The 27,089-nt window shown below is 47.3% G+C and overlaps 2 protein-coding genes across 7 annotated transcripts in view; one reads left to right on the top strand and one right to left on the bottom strand.

Annotated features, from left to right (window-relative positions):
* Positions 1–27,089, top strand: part of LOC120996578 — a 625,207-nt gene that overhangs the window by 394,402 nt on the left and 203,716 nt on the right. The gene's annotated exons all lie outside the window — the stretch shown is intronic.
* Positions 1–27,089, bottom strand: part of LOC120996580 (zinc finger protein interacting with ribonucleoprotein K-like) — a 655,167-nt gene that overhangs the window by 543,865 nt on the left and 84,213 nt on the right. For 2 of the 6 annotated variants that reach the window (XM_040426595.1, XM_040426598.1), the window contains exons 1-3: positions 24,507–24,673; positions 22,720–22,873; positions 22,440–22,607 (exon numbers count right to left, since the gene is read on the bottom strand). The exons of 1 other annotated variant lie outside the window; for it this stretch is intronic. In XM_040426595.1, the coding sequence (XP_040282529.1) occupies positions 22,440–22,607; positions 22,720–22,830 (279 nt within the window). In that variant the 5' untranslated portion in view covers positions 22,831–22,873; positions 24,507–24,673. Of the gene's footprint in view, positions 1–4,576; positions 5,105–22,439; positions 22,608–22,719; positions 22,877–24,506; positions 24,674–27,089 lie in introns of those variants that run through there. 3 more of the 6 variants (XM_040426596.1, XM_040426597.1, XM_040426594.1) reach the window with 3 other exon arrangements.

Genomic DNA, 27,089 nt, shown 5'->3' with positions numbered 1-27,089 from the left:
TGAGTGCGAGAGAAATGCTGGGAGATGTGGTTCTCCCCATTATACCTCCTCCCTGCTTAGTGGGAGGGAAATATGTTATTTAACTGGGACTGTATGTTAGAGGGGCTGAAGGGAGGGGAAGGGTGTCGGTTACATAGGACTGTATGTTATAGAAGATTGGAGGGAGATGACTGGTGTTATTTACATGGGACTGGATATTTTAGAGGGTAAGCAGTGATGTTATTTATATGGGACTATGTGTTGGAGGGGGGTGAAGGACGGGATTTAAGTTATTTACATGGGACTGTATGTTATAGAGAACTGTAAGTAAGAGAAGTTATTTACATGGGACTGGAGGGAGAGGACTGGTGTTATTTACATGTGACTGGAGGGAGAGGACTGGTGTTATTTACATGGGACTGCATGGTATAAAAGACTGTAAGAAAGATGTTGTTATTTACATGGGACTGTATCATATAGAAGACTGGTGGGAGACGACTGGTGTTGCTTACATGGGACTGCATGGTATAGAAGACTGGAGGGAGAGGATGGGCATTATAATTTATGGGGGCACTGCAGAGATGATTATAACTCCGGGGGGTACGGCAGGAGGTATTATAATTACAGGGGGCACTGCAGGGAACATTATAAATACTGTGGGCAGTGGTGGAGGGCATTACTACTACTGAGGGCTCTATAGAAGTGCTCTATAGATTATAAGAGGTGCCCTATAGGGAGGCCTTATTAGTACTGGGGGCACTGTAGGGAGCCTTATTAGTACTGGGGATACTATTTGGGGGAGGCTCCCGCCTGGCAGTGAGCCCGGGGATGTCACTGGCACTAATGGACATGCTTTAGCCTGTAAAATGGCTAGGGCAGCGCTACAGCCCCCCATCAGTGCCGCTCTGTGTTGGGCCCATGTTCATATGCGCTGCATTATAGAGAAAAAAAATGAATATTTGAATATATGCAAATGATCCTCTAGGAGCAACGGGGGCGTTACCATTACACCTAGAGGCTCTGCTGTCTCTACTCTGACAGGGCCATGTTAAAGTGCAGAGGGCGTGGCAGCTACAGAGAGGGCGGAGCCTCTAGGTGTAATGGTAACGCCCCCGTTTGTATATAATAAAACCTCACGTTTCTCAGCAGTGCGGACACAGAAGAACATGGGACCCACACAGAGGCCTTCAGCTGCCGAGCGCACGCTGAACAGGTCAGTCCTTTAATTGTCCAAGTGTATGAGGGATTCCTGAGGGACAGCTGAAGGCCTAGGAGCATTTTACCATCAGCTATGGACTTCATTGGGGGAGAAAGCTGGCACTAAAGTGCCTCGGGCAGCATCAAATCTAACCATGGCCCTGGCTCCACAGCAGTAGCAGGATGTAGTGTCACCCATCACACTGCCGGTCTGTGTATGAGGAGGAGCGGCCGGGAACCTGTAGTGCTCCTCCTCCTACGTGTGACACTACATCCTGCTACTGCTGCGGAGTGCCAGCGGCTGAACTGTGATCAGGAGGAGCTGGGGGAGGATATAACTTCCTGTGAAGGGGGCACATATCTGGACATTACTACTGTGAGGGGGCACATATCTGACCATGACTACTGTGAGGGGGCACATATCTGACCATGACTACTGTGAGGGGGCACATATCTGACCATTACTACTGTGAGGGGGCACATATCTGACCATTACTACTGTGAGGGGGCACATATCTGACCATTACTACTGTGAGGGGGCACATATCTGACCATTACTACTGTGAGGGGGCACATATCTGACCATTACTACTGTGAGGGGGCACATATCTGACCATTACTACTGTGAGGGGGCACATATCTGACCATTACTACTGTGAGGGGGCACATATCTGACCATGACTACTGTGAGGGGGCACATATCTGACCATTACTACTGTGAGGGGGCACATATCTGACCATTACTACTGTGAGGGGGCACATATCTGACCATTACTACTGTGAGGGGGCACATATCTGACCATTACTACTGTGAGGGGGCACATATCTGACCATTACTACTGTGAGGGGGCACATATCTGACCATTACTACTGTGAGGGGGCACATATCTGGACATTACTACTGTGAGGGGGCACATATCTGACCATTACTACTGTGAGGGGGCACATATCTGACCATTACTACTGTGAGGGGGCACATATCTGGACATTACTACTGTGAGGGGGCACATATCTGACCATTACTACTGTGAGGGGGCACACATCTGACCATTACTACTGTGAGGGGCACATATCTGGACATTACTACTGTGAGGGAGCACATATCTGACCATTACTACTGTGAGGGGGCACATATCTGACCATTACTACTGTGAGGGGGCACATATCTGGACATTACTACTGTGAGGGGGCACATATCTGACCATTACTACTGTGAGGGGGCACATATCTGACCATTACTACTGTGAGGGGCACATATCTGGACATTACTACTGTGAGGGAGCACATATCTGACCATTACTACTGTGAGGGGCACATATCTGACCATTACTACTGTGAGGGAGCACATATCTGACCATTACTAATGTGAGGGAGCACATATCTGACCATTACTACTGTGAGGGGGCACATATCTGACCATTACTACTGTGAGGGGGCACATATCTGACCATTACTACTGTGAGGGGGCACATATCTGACCATGACTACAGTGAGGGGGCACATATCTGACCATGACTACTGTGAGGGGGCACATATCTGACCATGACTACTGTGAGGGGGCACATATCTGACCATGACTACTGTGAGGGGGCACATATCTGACCATTACTACTGTGAGGGGGCACATATCTGACCATAACAACTGTGAGGGGGCACATATCTGACCATAACAACTGTGAGGGGGCACATATCTGACCATTACTACTGTGAGGGGGCACATATCTGACCATTACTACTGTGAGGGGCACATATCTGGACATTACTACTGTGAGGGAGCACATATCTGACCATTACTACTGTGAGGGGGCACATATCTGACCATTACTACTGTGAGGGGGCCCATATCTGACCATTACTACTGTGAGGGGGCACATATCTGACCATGACTACTGTGAGGGGGCACATATCTGACCATGACTACTGTGAGGGGGCACATATCTGACCATGACTACTGTGAGGGGGCACATATCTGACCATGACTACTGTGAGGGGGCACATATCTGACCATGACTACTGTGAGGGGGCACATATCTGACCATGACTACTGTGAGGGGGCACATATCTGACCATGACTACTGTGAGGGGGCACATATCTGACCATGACTACTGTGAGGGGGCACATATCTGACCATGACTACTGTGAGGGGGCACATATCTGACCATGACTACTGTGAGGGGGCACATATCTGACCATGACTACTGTGAGGGGGCACATATCTGACCAGGACTACTGTGAGGGGGCACATATCTGACCAGGACTACTGTGAGGGGGCACATATCTGACCATTACTACTGTGAGGGGGCACATATCTGACCATGACTACTGTGAGGGGGGCACATATCTGACCATTACTACTGTGAGGGGGGCACATATCTGACCATGACTACTGTGAGGGGGCACATATCTGACCATTACTACTGTGAGGGGGCACATATCTGACCATTACTACTGTGAGGGGGGCACATATCTGACCATGACTACTGTGAGGGGGCACATATCTGACCATTACTACTGTGAGGGGGGCACATATCTGACCATGACTACTGTGAGGGGGCACATATCTGACCGTGACCTACATTTTAGAATGTCATCATGAAGGACCCCTCTATCAATATCCTCCTCCATCTGAAGAAGCCAGGACCTCAGACTCTTGGCTACATCTGAGGAGGTTAGGACCTTCTTGTGCTGATGCAGGCAAATACCCATCTACGAGAGGCGCCATCTACCCGGTTCAGAGCCACGCTCACTGGGCACCGCTGTACACTTAAATAATTTTGCCGTGGCCATGTCTACCTGAGGTGGGTCGCTCCATTCCTTCTCTCGCTCTTCAAAATATCTCAAACAACATTTTTGCATCAGTTTTTTCCCCAACGCATTTGTTGCACAAAGGTCAAAAACGTGCCGTGGACCCAGGCTTAGTGACACCATCCACGTTAGATGCTCTGATTTCTTTAGGGAGACGGCCCTCGCCTACTCCCAGACCGGTCTCCCCATCACAGAGACTCCAGGTCAGGGATCTGCAACCTGAAACTACAACTCCCAGTATCCTCCTGTCCGTCTACGGGAGTTACTGGAACAGCTAAGCAAGTGTGCATGCTGGAAGTTGTAGTTCCGAAGGCGGCTGACCGCTGCTCTAGGCGCAGATTGGTTGCTAGGGGCAACTAAACCTGTTTTCCTTTACACCAGTTTGATAAATCCCCCCTTTAATTATATTTCATCCACGTTAGTGTCTCCCTTCTAGAGGGAACAATCACTCCCATCTGGTGTCAGTCCTCCATCCGCAGAGCCATGAGCAGAGTCAGCAGACGTCTGTGGACAGAGGAAAAACATCCAGAGGAAGGAAAGTGGCCCCTGCAGCCGAGCAGAACCACTTACCTGCAGCCGAGCAGAACCACTTACCTGCAGCAGCAGCAGCTCCATGAAATCCTCCCCCACGTCCTGATCTGCTCGGCAGGAAGCACACGGCCTCCCTCCCCCTCCAGCAGAGCCACTAGAGGGAAGGCTACAACAAAATGGCTCCAGCAGCTGCAAGACACAGAGCTAGAAAAAAGACACCCCGACCTCTAGAACTAAGGGGGAGCAGAGCACAGAGATAACTGCAGGGGGGGAGCAGAGCACAGAGATAACAGCAGGAGGGGAGCAGAGCACAGAGATAACAGCAGGGGGGGAGCAGAGCACAGAGATGACAGCAGGGGGGGAGCAGAGCACAGAGATGACAGCAGGGGGGGAGCAGAGCACAGAGATAACTGCAGGAGGGGAGCAGAGCACAGAGATAACTGCAGGAGGGGAGCAGAGCACAGAGATAACAGCAGGGGGGAGCAGAGCACAGAGATAACAGCAGGAGGGGAGCAGAGCACAGAGATAACAGCAGGAGGGGAGCAGAGCACAGAGATAACAGCAGGGGGGAGTAGAGCACAGAGATAACAGCAGGGGGGAGCAGAGCACAGAGATAACAGCAGGAGGGGAGCAGAGCACAGAGATAACAGCAGGGGGGGAGCAGAGCACAGAGATGACAGCAGGGGGGGAGCAGAGCACAGAGATGACAGCAGGGGGGGAGCAGAGCAGAGAGATAACTGCAGGAGGGGAGCAGAGCACAGAGATAACTGCAGGAGGGGAGCAGAGCACAGAGATAACAGCAGGGGGGAGCAGAGCACAGAGATAACAGCAGGAGGGGAGCAGAGCACAGAGATAACAGCAGGAGGGGAGCAGAGCACAGAGATAACAGCAGGGGGGAGTAGAGCACAGAGATAACAGCAGGGGGGAGCAGAGCACAGAGATAACAGCAGGGGGGAGTAGAGCACAGAGATAACAGCAGGGGGGGAGTAGAGCACAGAGATAACAGCAGGGGGGGAGTAGAGCACAGAGATAACAGCAGGGGGGAGCAGAGCACAGAGATAACAGCAGGGGGGAGTAGAGCACAGAGATAACAGCAGGGGGGGAGTAGAGCACAGAGATAACAGCAGGAGGGGAGCAGAGCACAGAGATAACAGCAGGGGGGGAGCAGAGCACAGAGATAACTGCAGGGGGGGAGCAGAGCACAGAGATAACTGCAGGGGGGGAGCAGAGCACAGAGATAACTGCAGGGGGGGAGCAGAGCACAGAGATAACAGCAGGAGGGGAGCAGAGCACAGAGATAACTGCAGGAGGGGAGCAGAGCACAGAGATAACAGCAGGGGGGGAGCAGAGCACAGAGATAACAGCAGGAGGGAGCAGAGCACAGAGATAACAGCAGGGGGGGAGCAGAGCACAGAGATAACAGCAGGGGGGAGCAGAGCACAGAGATAACAGCAGGAGGGGAGCAGAGCACAGAGATGACAGCAGGGGGGGAGCAGAGCACAGAGATGACAGCAGGAGGGGAGCAGAGCACAGAGATAACTGCAGGAGGGGAGCAGAGCACAGAGATAACAGCAGGAGGGGAGCAGAGCACATAGATAACTGCAGGAGGGGAGCAGAGCACAGAGATAACTGCAGGGGGGAGCAGAGCACAGAGATAACAGCAGGAGGGAGCAGAGCACAGAGATAACAGCAGGGGGGAGCAGAGCACAGAGATAACTGCAGGAGGGGAGCAGAGCACAGAGATAACAGCAGGGGGGAGCAGAGCACAGAGATAACAGCAGGAGGGAGCAGAGCACAGAGATAACAGCAGGAGGGGAGCAGAGCACAGAGATAACAGCAGGGGGGAGTAGAGCACAGAGATAACAGCAGGAGGGGAGCAGAGCACAGAGATAACTGCAGGAGGGAGCAGAGCACAGAGATAACTGCAGGAGGGGAGCAGAGCACAGAGATAACTGCAGGAGGGGAGCAGAGCACAGAGATAACTGCAGGAGGGGAGCAGAGCACAGAGATAACTGCAGGGGGGAGCAGAGCACAGAGATAACAGCAGGGGGGAGCAGAGCACAGAGATAACAGCAGGAGGGGAGCAGAGCACAGAGATAACTGCAGGAGGGGAGCAGAGCACAGAGATAACAGCAGGGGGGAGTAGAGCACAGAGATAACAGCAGGGGGGGAGTAGAGCACAGAGATAACAGCAGGGGGGGGAGCAGAGCACAGAGATAACAGCAGGGGGGGAGCAGAGCACAGAGATAACAGCAGGAGGGGAGCAGAGCACAGAGATAACAGCAGGGGGGAGCAGAGCACAGAGATAACAGCAGGGGGGAGCAGAGCACAGAGATAACAGCAGGGGGGAGCAGAGCACAGAGATAACTGCAGGAGGGGAGCAGAGCACAGAGATAACAGCAGGGGGGAGCAGAGCACAGAGATAACAGCAGGGGGGGAGCAGAGCACAGAGATAACAGCAGGAGGGGAGCAGAGCACAGAGATAACAGCAGGGGGGAGCAGAGCACAGAGATAACAGCAGGGGGGAGCAGAGCACAGAGATAACTGCAGGAGGGGAGCAGAGCACAGAGATAACAGCAGGAGGGGAGTAGAGCACAGAGATAACAGCAGGGGGGAGCAGAGCACAGAGATAACAGCAGGGGGGAGTAGAGCACAGAGATAACAGCAGGGGGGGGAGTAGAGCACAGAGATAACAGCAGGGGGGGAGTAGAGCACAGAGATAACAGCAGGGGGGAGCAGAGCACAGAGATAACAGCAGGGGGGAGTAGAGCACAGAGATAACAGCAGGGGGGGAGTAGAGCACAGAGATAACAGCAGGGGGGGGAGTAGAGCACAGACATAACAGCAGGGGGGAGCAGAGCACACAGAGATAACTGCAGAGAACTGGCCTAGTTGCCCATAGCAACCAATCAGATTCCACCTTTTTTTCATCTCCTTTGGAAAATGAAAGAAGGAATCTGATTGGTTGCTATGGGCAACTAGGACCATTCTACTTTACACCAGTTTGATAAATGTCCGGTGTCCATGTTTTACGTTGACACCACCGGTCCTGTCTCGTAGGTCCTCCACGTTGGTGCTGCTGTGGATCTCATCCGAAAAAAGAGCGACAAGAAGGAGGGCCTCGTCTGCCTCCTGTAGGTGCCCGGTGGCCACCATTACCACAGGTGCCTGGGTGCTGCCAACCATAAGAAAGGTCACCTGCTTTCAGACTGATTTCTGCCAGGTTTCCATAAGAAAACCTGAGATTTTACATTTTCTCTCACAATTTCTTCAAGAACATATGTCCCAACCGCCCCGGATCCGGTAAATACAGCAGTGTATTGACACCTCGTACCTCACATATCAGTACACCGCTGTATATACTATATACCTGTACACACTGCATCTATTATACCTCGTACCTCACATATCCGTACACTGCTGTATATACTATATATCTGTACACACTGCATCTATTATACCTCGTACCTCACATATCAGTATACTGCTGTATATACTATATATCTGTACACACTGCATCTATTATACCTCGTACCTCACATATCAGTACACTGCTGTATATACTATATATCTGTACACACTGCATCTATTATACCTCGTACCTCACATATCAGTATACTGCTGTATATACTATATATCTGTACACACTGCATCTATTATACCTCGTACCTCACATATCAGTACACTGCTGTATACACTATATATCTGTACACACTGCATCTATTATACCTCGTACCTCACATATCAGTACACTGCTGTATATACTATATATCTGTACACACTGCATCTATTATACCTTGTACCTCACATATCAGTACACTGCTGTATATACTATATACCTGTACACACTGCATCTATTATACCTCGTACCTCACATATCAGTACACTGCTGTATATACTATATACCTGTACACACTGCATCTATTATACCTCGTACCTCACAGATCAGTACACCGCTGTATATACTATATATCTGTACACTGCATCTATTATACCTCGTACCTCATATATCAGCACACTGCTGTATATACTATACATCTGTACCCACTGCATCTATTATACCTTGTACCTCACATATCAGTACACTGCTGTATATACTATATATCTGTACATATTGCATGTATAATACTGTGTAATATATGCAGTGTGTGTATGTATATATATATGTATATATACACACACACACACAGAGCAGTGCATTGATGTGAGACATAGAAGGTATAATACTGTAGATGCAGTGTTTACAGAAATATGTGGTCAGTTATACATTATGGTCACTGTGTGTGTGAGGTACATGAGGTAGTGGTCACTGTGTGTGTGAGGTACATGAGGTAGTGGTCACTGTGTGTGTGTGTCAGGTACATGAGTGAGCAATGAGTAAAAACAGGGCATGGAGGGGGGGTAAATGATGAAAAGTGGAGGACCTCCGCGCACCAGTCTGTATGGATTAATGCAGAGCTGCTTGTGAACGTCTAATACTTGCTGTTAGGGGTTGAAGGACCTGTGATGATGTCATCACAGGTCCTGGCAGATGCACTGTACTAACCTGGGAACTACACTTTACACTGTGCAGTTCCCTTACAGGACCTCTGATGACATCATCAAAGGTCCTTTAGCTTTAGAAAGATAAACAAAAGCAATTAGGGTGCGGGGCCTCTCCTCCACTTCGGGCCCCTCTTTCTCACGGGCCCCATAGCAGCTGCGTGGTCTGCCTATATGGTAGGTATGCCACTGGATATGTGCCTCCTCACAGTATTAATGGTCAGATATGTGCCCCCTCACAGTAGTTATGTCCAGATACTTGCCCCCTCACAGTAGTAATGGTCAGATATGTGCCCCCTCACAGTAGTAATGGTCAGATATGTGCCCCCTCACAGTAGTAATGGTCAGATATGTGCCCCCCTCACAGTAGTAATGGTCAGCTATGTGCCCCCCTCACAGTAGTAATGGTCAGATATGTGCCCCCTCACAGTAGTAATGGTCAGATATGTGCCCCCTCACAGTAGTAATGGTCAGATATGTGCCCCCTCACAGTAGTAATGGTCAGATATGTGCCCCCTCACAGTAGTAATGTCCAGATATGTGCCCCCTTCACAGGAAGTTATATCCTCCCCTAGCTCCTCCTGATCACAGTTCAGCCGCTGGCGCTCCGCAGCAGTAGCAGGATGTAGTGTCACACGTAGGAGGAGGAGCACAGCAGGTTCCCGGCCGCTCCTCCTCATACACAGACCGGCAGTGTGATGGGTGACACTACATCCTGCTACTGCTGTGGAGCCGGGGCCATGGTTAGATTTGATGCTGCCCGAGGCACTTTAGTGCCAGCTTCCTCCCCCAATGCAGTCCATAGCTGATGGTAAAATGCCCCCTAGGCCTTCAGCTATCCCTCAGGAATCCCTCATACACTGGGACAATTAAAGGACTGACCTGTTCAGCGTGCGCTCGGCAGCTGAAGGCGTCTGTGTGGGTCCCATGTTCTTCTGTGTCCGCACTGCTGAGAAACGTGAGGTTTTATTATATACAAACGGGGGCCTTACCATTACACCTAGAGGCTCCACCCTCTCTGTAACTGCCACGCCCTCTGCACTTTAACATGGCCCTGTCAGAGTAGAGACAGCAGAGCCTCTAGGTGTAATGGTAACGCCCCCGTTGCTCCTAGAGGATCATTTGCATATATTCAAATATTCATTTTCTTTCTCTATAATGCAGCGCATATGAACATGGGCCCAACACAGAGCGGCACTGATGGGGGGCTGTAGCGCTGCCCTAGCCATTTTACAGGCTAAAGCATGTCCATTAGTGCCAGTGACATCCCCGGGCTCACTGCCAGGCGGGAGCCTCCCCCAAATAGTATCCCCAGTGGTAATAAGGCTCCCTACAGTGCCCCCAGTACTAATAAGGCCTCCCTATAGGGCACCTCTATAATCTATAGGGCACTTCTATAGAGCCCTCAGTAGTAGTAATGCCCTCCACCACTGCCCACAGTATTTATAATGTTCCCTGCAGTGCCCCCTGTAATTATAATACCTCCTGCCGTACCCCCCGGAGTTATAATCATCTCTGCAGTGCCCCCATAAATTATAATGCGAAATCCTCTCCCTCCAGTCTTCTATACCATGCAGTCCCATGTAAACAACACCAGTCGTCTCCCACCAGTCTTCTATATGATACAGTCCCATGTAAATAACCTATCTTCCTTACAGTCTTCTATACCATGAAGTCCCATGTAAATAACTTCACTCCTCTCCCTTCAGTCTTTTATACCATGCAGTCCCATGTAAATACCACCAGTCCTCTCCCTCCAGTCCCATGTAAATAACTTATTTTTCTTACAGTTCTCTATAACATACAGTCCCATGTAAATAACTTCACTCCTCTCCCTTCAGTCTTTTATACCATGCAGTCCCATGTAAATAACACAAGTCCACTCCCTCCAGTCCCATGTAAATAACTTCTCTTCCTTACAGTTCTCTATAACATACAGTCCCATGTAAATAACTTAAATCCGCTCCTTCACCCCCTCCAACACATAGTCCCATATAAATAACATCTCCCTCCAATCTTCTATAACATACAGTCCTATGTAACTGACACCCCTCCCCTCCCTTCAGCCCCTCTAACATACAGTCCCAGTTAAATAACATATTTCCCTCCCACTAAGCAGGGAGGAGGTATAATGGGGAGAACCACATCTCCCAGCATTTCTCTGGCACTCACATTCATTCCATGGCATCCCAGGTCTCCACTGCTGAGCGCTGCCTCTTTCTGCACTGGTCACATGACGGTGACCTCATCACAGGTCCTACCTCCACTGCTGAAAAAAATCACATGACTATGATGTCATCGCAGGTCCTTTAGCTATGGAGTAAAGGGGAGCACTACCGTGTGAGGGCAGTAAGGGGGAGCACTACTGTGTGAGGGCAGTAAGGGGGAGCACTACTGTGTGAGGGCAGTAAGGGGGAGCACTACTGTGTGAGGGCAGTAAGGGGGAACACTACTGTGTGAGGGCAGTAAGGGGGAGCACTACTGTGTGAGGGCAGTAAGGGGGAGCACTACAGTGTGAGGGCAGTAAGGGGGAGCACTACTGTGTGAGGGCAGTAAGGGGGAGCACTACTGTGTGAGGGCAGTAAGGGGGAGCACTACTGTGTGAGGGCAGTAAGGGGGAACACTACTGTGTGAGGGCAGTAAGGGGGAACACTACTGTGTGAGGGCAGTAAGGGGGAACACTACTGTGTGAGGGCAGTAAGGGGGAACACTACTGTGTGAGGGCAGTAAGGGGGAACACTACTGTGTGAGGGCAGTAAGGGGGAACACTACCGTGTGAGGGCAGTAAGGGGGAGCACTACTGTGTGAGGGCAGTAAGGGGGAGCACTACTGTGTGAGGGCAGTAAGGGGGAGCACTACTGTGTGAGGGCAGTAAGGGGGAACACTACTGTGTGAGGGCAGTAAGGGGGAGCACTAATGTTTGGGGGCACTAATTAGGCATCACTATTGAGTGGGTGGGGGTTATTTTGGGCCGTCTTCCTTAGCGGCGGGAGGGAGGTTGTGAGGAAGTTACCAGGAAGGGGGGGATATTCAAACATTTCCTGTGGGGCTCAGCCCTCTCTAGTTGCACTCCTGGGGAGAGGATCCGATTCATGTGCAGAAAGAGGCGCGAGGCGCTGACGGCAATGAACTGGATTGTGTAAACTTGCAGTAGGGGGCGGCGCGGAGAGCTAAGCCTGTCACACCGTACTCCCCCGCGGCGCGGACACCACAGATGATGTCTCAGGAGACACTTGTTAGTGATGTCAGAAAAGCATCAATCACAGGTCAGTGATGCTCCAAGCACCGGGGGTAGGCACTAGGAAGAGCCGCTCAGTGAAGCTGCGGGAGCCATGCCTCTGAAACCGGTGGGAATGATTATACAAATATAAGGAAGAGAAAGGAATCCATCTTCTAAAAAATTCTTGGCTTTATTAGAGAACATCAAAATCCATAAAATACAGACGAGGTCCTACGTGTTCCACATTGCTGAACACAGCAGCTCCATGAACAAGAACCAAGCTAGTGCCTCAGGTGTTTCCTAACACTTTTTATGGACATGCATGATGGCCAACGCAATTATTTCACCTTCTTTCACATTGAAAGAGTTAACAACCCCATTAGTGGTGGGAATAGACAACAGTTGTTGCTAACCTGGGAGCCGTTTCGGAGATGTAGGCTTGATACAGATGGCCATTGTTGTTGAAAAGACGTCGGCGGTGTTTATTGTTTTCAACCGATAATTGGAAAGTTGGAGTTTGTTCGTGAAAAAAATATCTTTGAAAGAATATCTTCCATCCATCGCCCAATTTCATCGAACTTATAGAACAACCGGAACAACCAGTATGGACTGAAATGTGTATGAAATTAACGTTCTCCAGATGATTGCTTGTTCAACCTTCAACCAACTTCTGTCTAATGTATATGCCCAGCTTAAGACTTCAGGAGAAACAAATTGTACATTAGATGATTATCCGATTGTGGTAGAGACCAGGCAACACGTGGCAGTAACAGTTCCTCCAGGACCTCGGATGGAGGAAAGCAGTTCTTGATCCAACTACTATACAGTTTCTGGAGTTTGTTCCAAAAAGATTGTGATTTCCCGAAAGGATTTGAAATCTCAGGGAGTCTGACCTCCTTTTCCAGGTTTACGACATCATGGTCAGATCTTTTATACCAACCTTGGACCTGAAGATGTGAGTGATAGACACAGTTCCCTGGGTGAAAGCTCATTTAAAGATTTTTTCAGAACTACAACCTGACGTCCTGGAGCAGGTCCTCTGCGTTATTGGACAGGGAGAAAATTCTTCAATAGCAAACCAGAGGCGGTTGCAGGTGGTGGCTTGTCAGGACCAACTTATCAAGAGGAAGTCCTTTGTGTTCCTTCTTCCTCTCATTCTAACAACGAATTCTGTTCCAGAACGTCCTGCTGGATGCATAGCGCGAGTGTGAAACTAGCCTTACATCACCAAGCACAATGGTCAGCTTTGGAAGAAGTGGTGTAAAGCACGCCATCACTGGACTCTGGAGCAGTGGACATGTCTTCTGTGGAGTGACAAATCATGCTTCTCTTTCTGCTAATCTAATGGATTCTGGATAATGACAGGAGAACGTTACTTGCCTGACTCCATTGTGCCAGCTGTATAGTTTGGTGGAGGAGGGATAATGGATAATGCTTAGGTTTTGTTTTGTTTTTTTAAGAGGTCAACCTCAACTCTTCCAGTGAAGGGAACTCTTAATGCTTAACAAGGCCAAGACATTTTTGGACAAGTGTGTGCTTTCAACTTTGTGGCAACAGCTCGGGAAACTCTCTTTTCTGTTCCTCTGTGACTGTGCCCCAGCGCCCACAGGAAGCTCCATAAGCATGGCTAGGTGAGTTAGATGCGGAAGAACTTGACCGGCCGTACACGGTCCTGACCTCAACCCCATCCAACACCTTTGGGCTGATCTAGAATGAAGACTGCAAGCCAGGCCTTCTTGTCCAACAGTGTCTGACCTCACAAATGCTCTTCTGGATGAATGGGCAAAACATTTCCACAGACAGACTCTGAAATCTTGTAGAAAGCCTTCCCTGAAGAGAGAAGGGGAAGGGGCAACTCCATATTAATGCCTATGGGTTTAGAATGGGATGTCCTCAAAGCTCCTGGAGGTGGAATGTGTACATTCCCTAGTGAGCAATAAGGTAAACCATTTTCTTTTTTAGGGTTTCTTTGTGCCATTTATTGTAACTTTTAGGGCTTATTCAATTCACACAGTAAATGTTCCTTAAGTTATAATCAGCCAAAAACCAAGTGCGGGTCTAAGCACTGAACAGGTGGAGACCATTCCATTATACATGATCTCTGTGTATCTCCACTCCTGGTTTGGGCTCACAATCACTGATGGAAATCACTGATGTGTGAATAGGGCCTTAACTTTGAAGTGAATGAGTCTAAGCTTCAGCTGCAGATTTAGGGCAGCTCCGCAGGTCACATAATGGATCAGTCACCTGCTAAATCATATATTCTGAGAGGGTTCAGCAAAGATGGAGACCCTCAAACATTTTCTTTAGTAGCCATTTTGTAACTGGCAGAATAAACACAGCCCTGTAGTAGAGAATATAAAGTATGATAATTTCATTATGAAGGGACTTTTTGGTGATAGCACAGTAAAGAGCAGCTGTCACCTCTTCTGGCCTCTGTTTTTGTAACTACATTGCCCATGTATCATCACTTATGATATATAAACCCGATGCCATCTGAAGATATCTGGACGGTCATTATAGAGGAGATAATGCAACCTTATGAGCCTCTCCGACCAAAACAGAAGGAACCTGCATCAGGGATACAGACAATCTTTTCTGTGTATCGGATTTGACGGATTTCACAAACCATCTTAGGAGACAAGATTCAGAAGAATGAATAGTGATCAGTCCACGAGGTAAGTCACAGAAGTAGTGTTCCGGCTCCTGGGGTTTGTACGTTCCATGCTACACTGAGCACTTACTTCCAGGGATAATTACTCCCAGGCTCTCAAGTCTTCAAACATTTTGAGGAATCCACAGGGTCCATGATCAGAGGTGGAAAATGATCTCCTACTAGAGCTCACGTACACAACCATGATCGGTGCAGGAAATCACATGGTTTCGTCGGCCACATATCCTGTGCCGACCGCGGCTCTCCTGACCCATACTGGTAATCTATGACAGTCTGATTGCGGGGCTATTTCCGTGTACTCACATCATAGGAGTACAGTGCAATAGCCCCGCGTGATCGGATAAAAACTATCAGAAATCACTAGGATGCAGTCAGTTTGGATCGGGGAGCCACGGTTGGCACAGGAGATGCGGGCGACACACGGGCCGATCATGGTCGTGTACATGAGCACTAAGACCGCGCCCTTAGTTCTGTACTTGTAATAATGGTGATTGTCTGGTGGTATAGTAAAGTGAACGGGACTGAGCTATAACACCAGCCATTACCAAAACTAGAGAGCAATACCTGGCGACACTGAACAGCAGGGGTATCAAGAGTCACCTGCCCCCTTACCCGCTAATCTGACATTAATGGCCTATCCTTAAAGGAAGGAATTCATTTTGTAGTCATGGGGAACGCTTTAATTTAAGCACAATGAGAAATGATTAAAGGGGTTGACCAGTTTGTGAAAATACTTCACAGCTGCTTCTATTCTGTTACGCCAGCAGCCCATGTCCGCCTTTGTCCTACTATTTTGGGTAGACATAGGTGCCACTCTACTCATCTGGTGTCTCTTCATTTAACCTCACCCATTTTTGCAGAAAAGGTTAACATTCTCCTTGGCTCTGTGTGCTGCTGCTATATACGGTGTGCTGTTTGTCTCATTGAGCAAGAAGGTTCCTAGCTTGCTAGCTAAGGTGTTAGTTCCTGTTGTCTGCCTGTACCGACCTCTACCTGTTTACCGGATTGTGACCCTGTACTGCCAGCCCTGACCTCGGACCTGTTTCACGGATCTGCATGTACTTTGCCTGCCCTTGTCCTATAACTGACTACATGTTTTGTCTGACCCCTCGGTGCTCTAAACTGGTGTCTCTGACCCCTGTAGGTCAGCAGTCAACGACACCAGTTTTACGCCAGGAGGTAGCGGCCCAGAGGCTCCCCTGCAGCGAAGTCCAGATCCTTGGAATCCAGGGGATTGTTAGGGTAACACCCATAGGTTTAACTCCAAGTCAAGCCTGTTGGTTGACACAGTGGTTCCACTCCCACTGATGGCAACATATTCTAAATGTTGTGTGACAAACATTATATATTACACAAGGGATGCAGCAATAGGTCCTTGGGTTCCCATCTATGGACTATATGATACCTGCACTCCTCTGCTGCTGCATCTAAAGTGCACTTTCTGTGCTGTCCCTGGACAGATTCTCTTCTGTGCATGCACTATGCAGTCAATGAACAGAAGTTTTTTAAGATTATTTTTTTTATTGGTCAACTCTTACATCTATTAAAGCTATATCAGACTGTTGTCCCACATTTCTCCCCCATTGGCACCACCTTTTTCAGCAATATCAAATCCAAACACCAACATTTCGAATTTCAGAGTTTAATGCATGTGCAGCTCATCTAAGTTCCTACTACATCATCTCTACTGGGTGGATTTCCTTTTGTCCAGACCCAATGGATCCTGTGTTGGCATAGAGTTCCTCTTTAGAATAACCTGGATTTTACCCAGTCTTTGATACCAGACAATGAAGTCCATTTGACTTCAGTGACTTCCTTATTGAGGAGTCACACACACTGACCTCAGATAATATTCAATTTCATTGACTGGAATTCTAAGAAATATTGTTGTCCACACTCCCATTTTGTCAGGTCAGCCACTTGTGGGAGAATGTCCCATTACAATTTCACACATGACCCTCACTTTGGATTCGTTGTGTTCCAGAGCCATGGTAAAATGGACGTATAAAAGGTTCTAGAGTTTTGTTTCTAGTCTCTTCCCAATCTGAAATTAAAAGTTTAAGTAGGAAGACCTACAACCGTGTCTGAAGTAAAGCAGTTCTGCCGAGAAGAGAAGACTACAGTTCCATGAAAGTGAATCAGGTTGCAGTAATCGCTGATAATCATATTTGATAACAGGGGTCACATAGTTATGGATACTAATGTTCCTTATATAAATGCAGCGATATTTTACTGAGGAAAACCATTCTTATTGCCGCAAAATTAACCCTTGATGTTCCACATATTGGAGTTTTCCGTTTCAGGGACAGATATCGATGATGATTCCAGCCATTAGCAGACAGTAACCATCACTGGGAACTTGTCCAGGATCTCTCTGTGTTAAGCAGTAATGGTTTTCTGTATTGTAGCCAGGAATTTAGGTTTTATGTTAGAAGACATCCTGAAGCAGCAGGTCCTACAATGGAGATCCACACCCACCACATTCCTACAATCTGATCATTAAAAAGGCTTCTCCTCTGTGTGACTTTTATGAAGCCCGATTTCCGGATAAACATTTCCTACAATCTGAACCTGAAAATGCCTTCTCTCTTGTAGGAACTCTCTGATGCCTCTCAATAATTAACTATTACTTCCTTGTGTGAATTTGTAGATGACTTGTAAGATTTGATTTCTTACTAAAACATTTCCCACATTCAGGACACGAATATAGCTTCTCCCCTGTGTGGATTCTCTGATGTCTAGTAAGATCTGATTGAGTTGTAAAACATTTCCCACATTCAGGACACGAAAATAGCTTCTCCTCTGTGTGGCTTCTCTGATGTTTATCAAGAGAATCTTTACGGCTAAAGCATTTTCCACATTCCACACATACATTTTTCTTCTCCCCAGTGTGGCTTCTCTGATGTCTAGTAAGATGCGATTGAGTTGTAAAACGTTTCTCACATTCAGGGCAAGAATATAGCTTCTCCCCTGTGTGGCTTCTCTGATGTCTAGTAAGCTCTGATTGAGTTGTAAAACATTTCTTACATTCAGGACAAGAAAATGGCTTCTCCCCTGTGTGAATTCTTAGATGAGCCCTAAGATGTGATTTCGTACTAAAACATTTCCAGCATTCTGAGCAAGAGAATGGCCTCTCCCCTGTGTGAATTCTTAGATGATCCGTAAGATGTGATTTCATACGAAAACATTTCCTACATTCAGGACATGAAAATCGCTTTTCCCCTGTGTAACTTCTTAGATGTTTCACAAGATATTCTTCATGATTAAACCATTTTCCACATTCCAAGCATAAATGTTTCTTCTCCCCAGTGTGACTTCTTTGATGTCTAGCAAGATCTGACTGAGTAGTAAAACACTTCTCACATTCAGGACATGTATATGGCTTCTCCCCTGTGTGAATTCTTAGATGAGCCCTAACATGTGATTTCATAATAAAACATTTCCAACATTCCGAGCAAGAGAATGGCCTCTCTCCTATGTGAACTTTTAGATGTCCTTTAAAATCTGATTTATTAATAAAACCCTCATCACATTCAGGACATATATATGGCTTCTCCCCTGTGTGAATTCTTAGATGTGCCTTAAGAAGTGAACTACAATTAAAACCCTTATCACATTTAGGGCATGTATATGGCTTCTTCCCTGTGTGAAGTCTTTGATGTCTTTCAAGATCTGCTTTTGTAGAAAAAAAAATTCCACATTCAGAACATGAACATCTTCTTTTATCTTGGTGAATTTGCTCTTGTACGGAAATATTAGATTCCTGGTTGAATTGTTTCCCAGGTTCTGAGCATTCAAAAATTGTGCCCACTTTCTGTGATGGAATACCTTCTACTTCATTACAGGGAAGTAACGGGAGATGTTCATGAGAGTCTCTCGTACTGTCTTCACCTAGAAAAGAAACCAAAAAAACAAAAACAAAATAATTGATATTTTATCGTTTCGGTGTAAAAAATACCTATAATTAGAATGACATTAAATACAGTCAACATGTCAAGATGAGACTGTAGAAATTGGTAAGGAAAGTCACAACCCTCCAGATGTCAACCCTCCAGTGACCATTTCAGGGTAAACGACACGGCAACCATTGAGGATAAATCGATGTAATATATGCTTGAGTCTACTGTAATGGGTGGAGCGTTTACAAAAGGGCTTTCCATGCCAGCTGATACAGAGGCGTCCAATGTGAAGAACTCTTATCTATGATGTCCGTATGTGTCATGAATCAATCATGTTATGGGTGCCAAAAAGAGACTCATACCCTTTCTCCAGATTGTTCCATATTCCCAAACTTTATGAACACCACATTCAAGCTCAGCTCACCAGCTGTGTGGCCACCTACAGTCTGTATTCTACTAATACTGCCTTCACTAAAATATGTCATGGTCTTCTATCTAAAATGATGCATCTCATGAACATTGCATTTATTTGCCTTGGCAGCAGCTGCCTGGGGGTTACAGCCCTGTCATATCTCCAAATCTTTTTAATTGGTAATTTTACCCAGTGTTTTACTTTTTAAAGCTAACGTGTAAAGTTTATTTCTTTGGCCCAAGTTTAGGACCTTAAATTTATTCATACTGAGCTTCATTTGCCATTTCTCCACTCACAGCTCCAGCTTCCCCCGTCATATTATATTATCATCCTTAGCTGGTTACTTTACAGGGTCTGGTATCATCTTCAGATATTAATATTTGACCTCTGAAAGACATCAAGGAGGTCATTAGTAAATGTATTTACAAGGCAATGGCCTACTACTGCCCCCTGTGGTACCTCACTAGTACCTGTGACCACTTCCAATACTGCCCCCTGTGGTACCCCACCAGTAACTGTGATCCCCTAAAATACTGCCCCATGTGGTACCTCACTAGTACCTGTGACCACTTCCAATACTGCCCCCTGTGGTACCCCACCAGTAACTGTGATCCCCTAAAATACTGCCCCATGTGGTACCTCACTAGTACCTGTGACCACTTCCAATACTGCCCCCTGTGGTACACCACCAGTAACTGTGATCCCCTAAAATACTGACCCCTGTGGTACCCCACTAATAACTGTGACCCCCTCCAATACTGCCCCCTGTGGTACCCCACTAATAACTGTCATCCCCCTAAAATACTGCCCCATGTAGTACCTCACTAGTACCTGTGACCACTTCCAATACTGCCCCCTGTGGTACCCCACCAGTAACTGTGATCCCCTAAAATACTGACCCCTGTGGTACCCAACTAATAACTGTGAACCCCTCCAATACTGCCCCCTGTGGTACCCCACTAATAACTGTCATCCTCCTCCAATATTGCCCCCTTTGGCACCACTCTAATAACTGTCATCCCCCTCCAATAATGCCCCCTGTGGTACCCCTCTAATAACTGTCATCCCCCTCTAATAATACCCCCTGTGGTACCCCACTAATAACTGTCATCCCCTAAGTACTGACCCCTGTAGTACCCCACTAATAACTGTGACCCCCTCCAATACTGCCCCCTGTGGTACCCCACTAATAACGGTCATCCCCTCAGTACTATAGTACCCCACTAATAACTGTGACCCCCTCCATTACTGGACCTTTTGGAGGCCCACTAATAACTGTGGTCCACTCCATTACTGACCCCTGTGGTACACCACTAGAAACAGTGATTCCTCCCAAAAATGAACCCGTGGTACTCCACTAGTAATTGAGATCCCCTCCAATACTGCCCCCTGTGGTACCCCACTAGTGACCCAAAATACATATTAACCACCCTCTGTTTCCTCTCACTGAGTTACTATCCCAGTTTACACACATCTGGGTAGCTGCGCATGAAGATTCAGTGCTCTGGAATAGGAAGCAGAGCCTCTCTTGCTCCTCTACTCCGAGCAGCTGCACAAGTGCCAGATTTTCGTGGCCAACCAAGATGTCCGGCCCTGTCAACCTAGTGTCGGGGGGAGCATTTTCAGCTTTGGGGACACCCCATTGCAGGTGTAGAACTCTGCTCGATGAGACAAATTGATTCGCTCATCTCTAATGCACACGTTTTCCCCCAGTCCTTGCATTCTCATATTATGTACCAACCTTTATGTCGCACTGCATTAAACGCCTTTGAAAAGTCCAGATACACGACGACCTTTAATTATTTCCCCCATCATACAGTTCAGATTCCAGGCCTACAGCTTCCAGACTTACTTTGTGAATATTGGCACCACACTTGCCCTGTGCCAGTCCTTAAATACTGTACACCATAAAGGAAATTAGTTTTTGCTGCTGGGCAGTGTACACTAATGACAGATCTCCTTAGAAAAATGCTGGGTCACTGACTTTCATTTTGCTGCAGTCGTGTATTGAAGAGCTCTAGCGCCAGTGTCCAATCATTACACAGTCCTAATATTAAAGAGGTCCCAGCTCCCCTTCCACCACTGATCGTTATAGGAAAAAAATATGTAAATCAGTAATGGTGGTGGAGAGGTGAGATTGCGGACTCCTACAAATGTCAGTGCCATCTGGACCTGGTGATTTGTCTGTTTTACTGTTGTGACAGACCACGTGGAAAATTTGTGGTTGGATTCTACACTTGACCAAGATTTGTATCTTCATGTGTCTTAGGAAACACAGTGTTAGAGTAGTAAATACATTGGGGGTCATTTATTAAGAACGGCGTTTTAGACGCTGGTCTTAATAACCCCGTGCGCTGGCGGTGGATCCGCTGAAGTTATGTAGAGGCGTTGGTCTCTACATTACTCTGGCACATCCACCGTCGGTCTAAATGTAAGACAGCTTTCTTGCTGGCTTAAACTTAGACCATTTTCTATGCCTAAAACAGGCGTAGAGAATTATAAATGAGACGGGCATACCGACTCGTCCCATTCCCCGCCACTCTCACTTTTGAGTGGGGAAAAGTCGCACAAATAATTTTTGCACCACAATCTTGAACAGATATATCTGATCATAAAAGGCCCCTATTGTCTATATGTGATGATCAGATGAGGGGTGACTCTAGGTGACCCCTAAACCTGGTCTCTCCTCTACAATCAGGAAGGTTCCTTCTTACCCAGTGATGTCAGAGGCTGGGGATTCTCCATCATGACGTCCTGATGATCGACTGGGACATTCTGCTTCTCCTCTGGACAGTCCTGGGAATACAGAGGACTGGGACATCTCTCTGGTGGACTTCCCTGACTGGATCCATCTATAGAAAATATACACAGAGACTGAATACATTGTCTATATGTGATGATCAGATGACGGGTGAGTCTGGGTGACCCCCAAACCTGGTGTCTTCTCTATAATCAAGAAGATCTCATCTTACCTGGTGATGTGAGGGGCTGGTGACTGTCCATCATGACGTCCTTGTACAGATCCTTGTGTCCTTCTAAATACTTCCACTCCTCCATGGAGAAATAGACAACGACATCCTGACACCTTACAGGAACCTGACAACACAATGATACAGTCATTACCAGACACCTCCCTTGGCGTTATTGTACAATGTCCCAGCATTCCCAGCAGCGCTCACCTCTCCGCTCAGCAGGTCAGTGATCCTGTTGGTAAGTTCTAGGATCTTCTGCTCATGTATCAGTGAATGAGGTGGAGGCTCGGTGATGAGGCTCTGGGTCCTGCTCCGTCCTCCTGACGCACGAGGTGTCACACACTCAGCAGACGACTTCTTCACTACTGTGTAATCCTGTGTATGGGGAGACGCCGATCACTACAGAGATTCTAAGAAGCCTCCACCTTTCCAGACATTTACCTGGTTTATTACTAGAGATAAGAGTGATGTCATGTGAGACTCTCACCTCTCCAGTTATCAAGGAGATGATCTCAAGGGTGAGGTCTATTATCACTTCAGCCATGTGGCTTCTGTCCTTCTCCATCCTTGGTCGGTCATTGACGGAACAGACCATCATCTTACAAAGAAGACCTTATCTGTCAGTCCTGTACTAAAGGAACCTGAGGAAAAACCAGCAGGATTGAGGATAAAATCCCATTAGGAAGAAGATCTTACATGAAGTATAGAGTTACTGATTATAAAGGACTACTACTCCTAACATACAATGAAGCAGACATATATTGATGATCATAATATGCTATTTAGTCACCAACTCCTGTGATAAAGTAATCATAAGCCGATTATGCACATGACATACATGTCATCCGACCAGCCGACTAGTTTCTGTATACGGAGACTCCTGATTCTCCCTCAACACCAGATGTCAGAGTAGTGCAGAGTTAGGCAGTTGGATTTCAACAGGCCCGATCTTTTTATTCTCCATGGTAAAGTAAGGAAACCAAGTGGTGGAATGAAGTTAGACAAAAGTCTCTAGTCATTAAACTCCTCCACAAAGTTCCCTCTGTACTGGGTTAGTGCGTGAAGAGCGCCCACTGTTCTCTGGGAGTCGGACACGATAAGAAACGCTATGAATACTTTAGAGCAGACATAAAGTTGTAATATAAGAAGTAAAACATTTTTACAAAAAGACACAAGAGAAGGTGAATAAAAAAAGCAAAACCGTTACAAAAGACACTGAAGAATTTTATGAGAGACCTCAACACGGTCCTTAGGGTCTCTTCTCCTCCCTTGCGTGCAGGAAGAACAAGGGGTACACACTCCAGAGTCGGATGTGACTCACAAGCACTTTTTTACTTTCCAATTTTTTGTTCTCAGTCCCATATGACAGTTAATGACGAACATTCACCAACACAAAGACGAGAAAAAAGAGAAGACTCTGGACTTGAATGGTCCTCAGTAGACCATCATCTCACCTCAGATACTTCACTGATACTAAAGGAGCATACAATCTGTGAATAACAAACATGGAACTTGTCGCCATTGAGAAAATGCAAAGCTTCATCCCCAGAATGTATAAATGAAGCCGCTCGTTGTCTACTACGTCCAAAGAAAGGTGAGACTTTTCCCAACAATAGTGAGGGGTCTACATTTGATCACAAGCCTCACAATGGAAGACTGTCATTCATTCACACGGTAATTCAGAAGAAGATAAATAAGAATAAAGCCCTCCTGAATGTTCAGTCTTACAGTTTTTGAGGCTTCTCCTTAAAAATACAAAAATATAGTAGGTTTAATTTAGTTTTTCCTACCAGAAAAAGAAGCCAAACTGTTGCTGTAAGTGATGAGAAGGAATGGGGCAAGTGAGTGGGGGCTCTGTATGGGGCAGAGGACAGGACAAAGCGGACGGGTCTATGTGGGGGTGCAGGGGGCATGAGCTTTGTGCATGGTGGCAGGTCCCTGTGCAAGAGCTATGGGACAGGGAGGGACACAAAGCAGCAGGAGCTCTGCTAGGAGGACAGAAGAAGACAAAAGATGACAGAGCCATGTGGACCGAGGAGGGGGAAGAAAGCAGCTAAAGGCACTGTGTGGTCATATTAGATAAGATGGCTGAGAGACCCTATCTGCAAAGGTTTCTGTAGGAGGATTAGAGAAGGTGGCAGGGGGTCTGAGGAGGAAAACAAAGTCTCTGGGACTCTGACCATTATAAGAAAGTCAGAAGCATAAAAACAATATTCCTCTGAAGTTGCCGCCTGTAAAGAACACAGACAAGCAGCAGCTCCATGAGCCCCTCACCTCCAACAGTGAGGAACGTCCAGAATCAGTGTCTTCTCATGGCCACCTCGGCTCACTCCTGATCCTCGTGCTTCCTGTTGCTTCTGTCTTTTCCTCCTCCCCACAGACGGCCTGTGACACGGAGGAGGAGAGGAAGAGGCAGGTCTAAGACGTTCTACTGCTGAGGGTCGTGTGACATTCATCTCAACTGAAAGCCTAGATCCTTAGATCAGGAATAGAACGGACATTTATAGGACATTTCATCATTTTCCCAAATTCTTATAAAAATATATTCAGCACCTACTGCATTGAACTACGTAACTGGACCAATTTATTATATAGTTTTGGAGTCGGAATCGGACCATTTTATAACGACTCCAACGCCACCAAAATGGACACTGACTCTAGGTCCACAGCCCTGTGTGGGAGGGATGTTATTTACATGGGACTGTATGTGAGAGAAGACTGGAGGGAGGGCTGTTATTTACATGGGACTGTATGTGAGAGAAGACTGGAGGGAGTGATGTTATTTACATGGGACTGTATGTGAGAGAAGACTGGAGGGAGTGATGTTATTTACATGGGACTGTATGTGAGAGAGGACTGGAGGGGAGAGTGATGTTATTTACATGGGACTGTATGTGAGAGAAGACTGGAGGGAGGGAGTGGCATTATTTACATTGGACTGTATTTTAGAGAAGACTGCGGGGAGGGGAGTGATTTACATGGGACTGTATGTTAGAGAAGACTGAAGGGAGGGAAGTGATGATATTTACATGGGACTGTAGGTTAGAGAAGACTGTAGGGAGGAGAGTGATGTTATTTACATGGGACTGTATGTTATAGACTATTGGAGGGAGTGATGATATTTACATGGGACTGTATGTTATAGAAGATGGGAGGGAGTGATATTTGCATAGGACTGCCTGTTAGAGATGCTTGGGGGAGGACTACATCATCTATATTCAGAGAGTTTTTACTGTGTTATCTGTGGTGTTTACATAGGACTGCAGGTGACGTCTACTACATTATCTATATTCAGCGTTATCACTGTGTTATCTGAGTTGTTACATGGGACTGCAGATATCATCTACTACATTCAGGGCCGACGTCATAACCCGGCATACCCGGGGCCCACTCGTTTCCGCGGCGCGGCCCCTTTAACATTTTTGCATACTTCCTTTCACGCTGCGCAGCGCCTGGCCCCTCTCTCACATGATCTCTGAGTCCGACTCCAGGCAGAGAGTCCATGCGCCGCGAGTGCACTTCCCACAGAGCTGTGTAACGTCTGTAAGCCCGCCTCAGCCAGCAGCAGCGCAGGACTCGTCTGGGAGGACACAGGGGCGGAGCCGCGGATCAGCAGGGGCAGCCAGAAGATTCACGATCAGGATGCAGGACGCATAGCCGAGCCCAGAGGAAACCTGGCAGAAGCTGCTGCTGGAGTTTTACATTTAGAATTCAGGTGACCTACAGAATGAAATAACAGACCAAGACCAGTTACATGTGTTACCCGGGGGCCTGCCGCCTGGGGCGCTCTCTACAGTACACCAAAATAAAGGCTCAGAGGAGCCAATAATGAATAGAGGACAATTACCATGCGTTGCTCTTGCTCAGCAGCACACATGCCTGTAAAACACAACATAAACTCCTATAAGAAAATACCACAACGCATTAAATCAATTATAGAGTTTATTGGCAAAAATTCATAGGAGGAAATTTTCCTCTTATTAATTTTTTCCAATAAAGTGTATTATTGATTATTATTTTCTTATAGGAGTTTATGTTTTAGGCCTCATGCACACGGCCGTTGTGTGCCCATGGCTGTACTGCGGCCCGCATACGGCAGGTCCGCAACGCAATACACGGGCACCGGCCCATGTGCACCCCGCATCACAGAGATGCAGAACGAACGCATGGATCGGAACCCTATGGAGGCACTATGGAGTGCTTCCGTGGCGTTTCTGGCCGTGCCTCTGCACCCCAATAAAATAGAACTTATTAAAAAAAATATTAGGGGGGAGGGGGGACGGTTAACGGACCCATTCAAGTTAAATGGGTCCGGATCCGTCCCGGCCGCTGCACCGACGTTGCCCGTGCATTGGGGACCGCAACGGATGCACAACGGCCATGTGCATGAGGTGTAAGGGCTCTTTCACACGGGCATTGCAGGAAAATGTGCAGGTGCGTTGCGGGAACACCCGCAATTTTTCCGCGCGAGTGCAAAACATTGTAATGCGTTTTGCACTCGCGTGAGAAAAATTGCGCGTGTTTGGTACCCAAACCCGAACTTCTTCACAGAAGTTCAGGCTTGGGATCGGTGTTCTGTAAATAGTATTATTTTCCCTTATAACATGGTTATAAGGGAAAATAATAGCATTCTGAATACAGAACGCTTAGTAAAACAGCGCTGGAGGGGTTAAAAATAAAAAATAAAAATTTAACTCACCTTAATCCACTTGATCGCGCAGCCGGCATCTCTTCTGTCTTCTTCTTAGCTCTGTGCAGCAACAGGACCTGTGGTGACGTCACTCCGGTCATCACATGGTCCATCACATGATCTTTTACCATGGTGATGGATCATGTGACGGACCATGTGATGACCGG

This window comes from Bufo bufo, chromosome 3 (genome assembly GCF_905171765.1).
Source record: "Bufo bufo chromosome 3, aBufBuf1.1, whole genome shotgun sequence".
Lineage (NCBI taxonomy): Eukaryota > Metazoa > Chordata > Amphibia > Anura > Bufonidae > Bufo > Bufo bufo.
The sequence above is the reverse complement of the archived record's forward strand: the minus strand, read 5'-3'. Positions and strand labels throughout refer to the sequence as shown.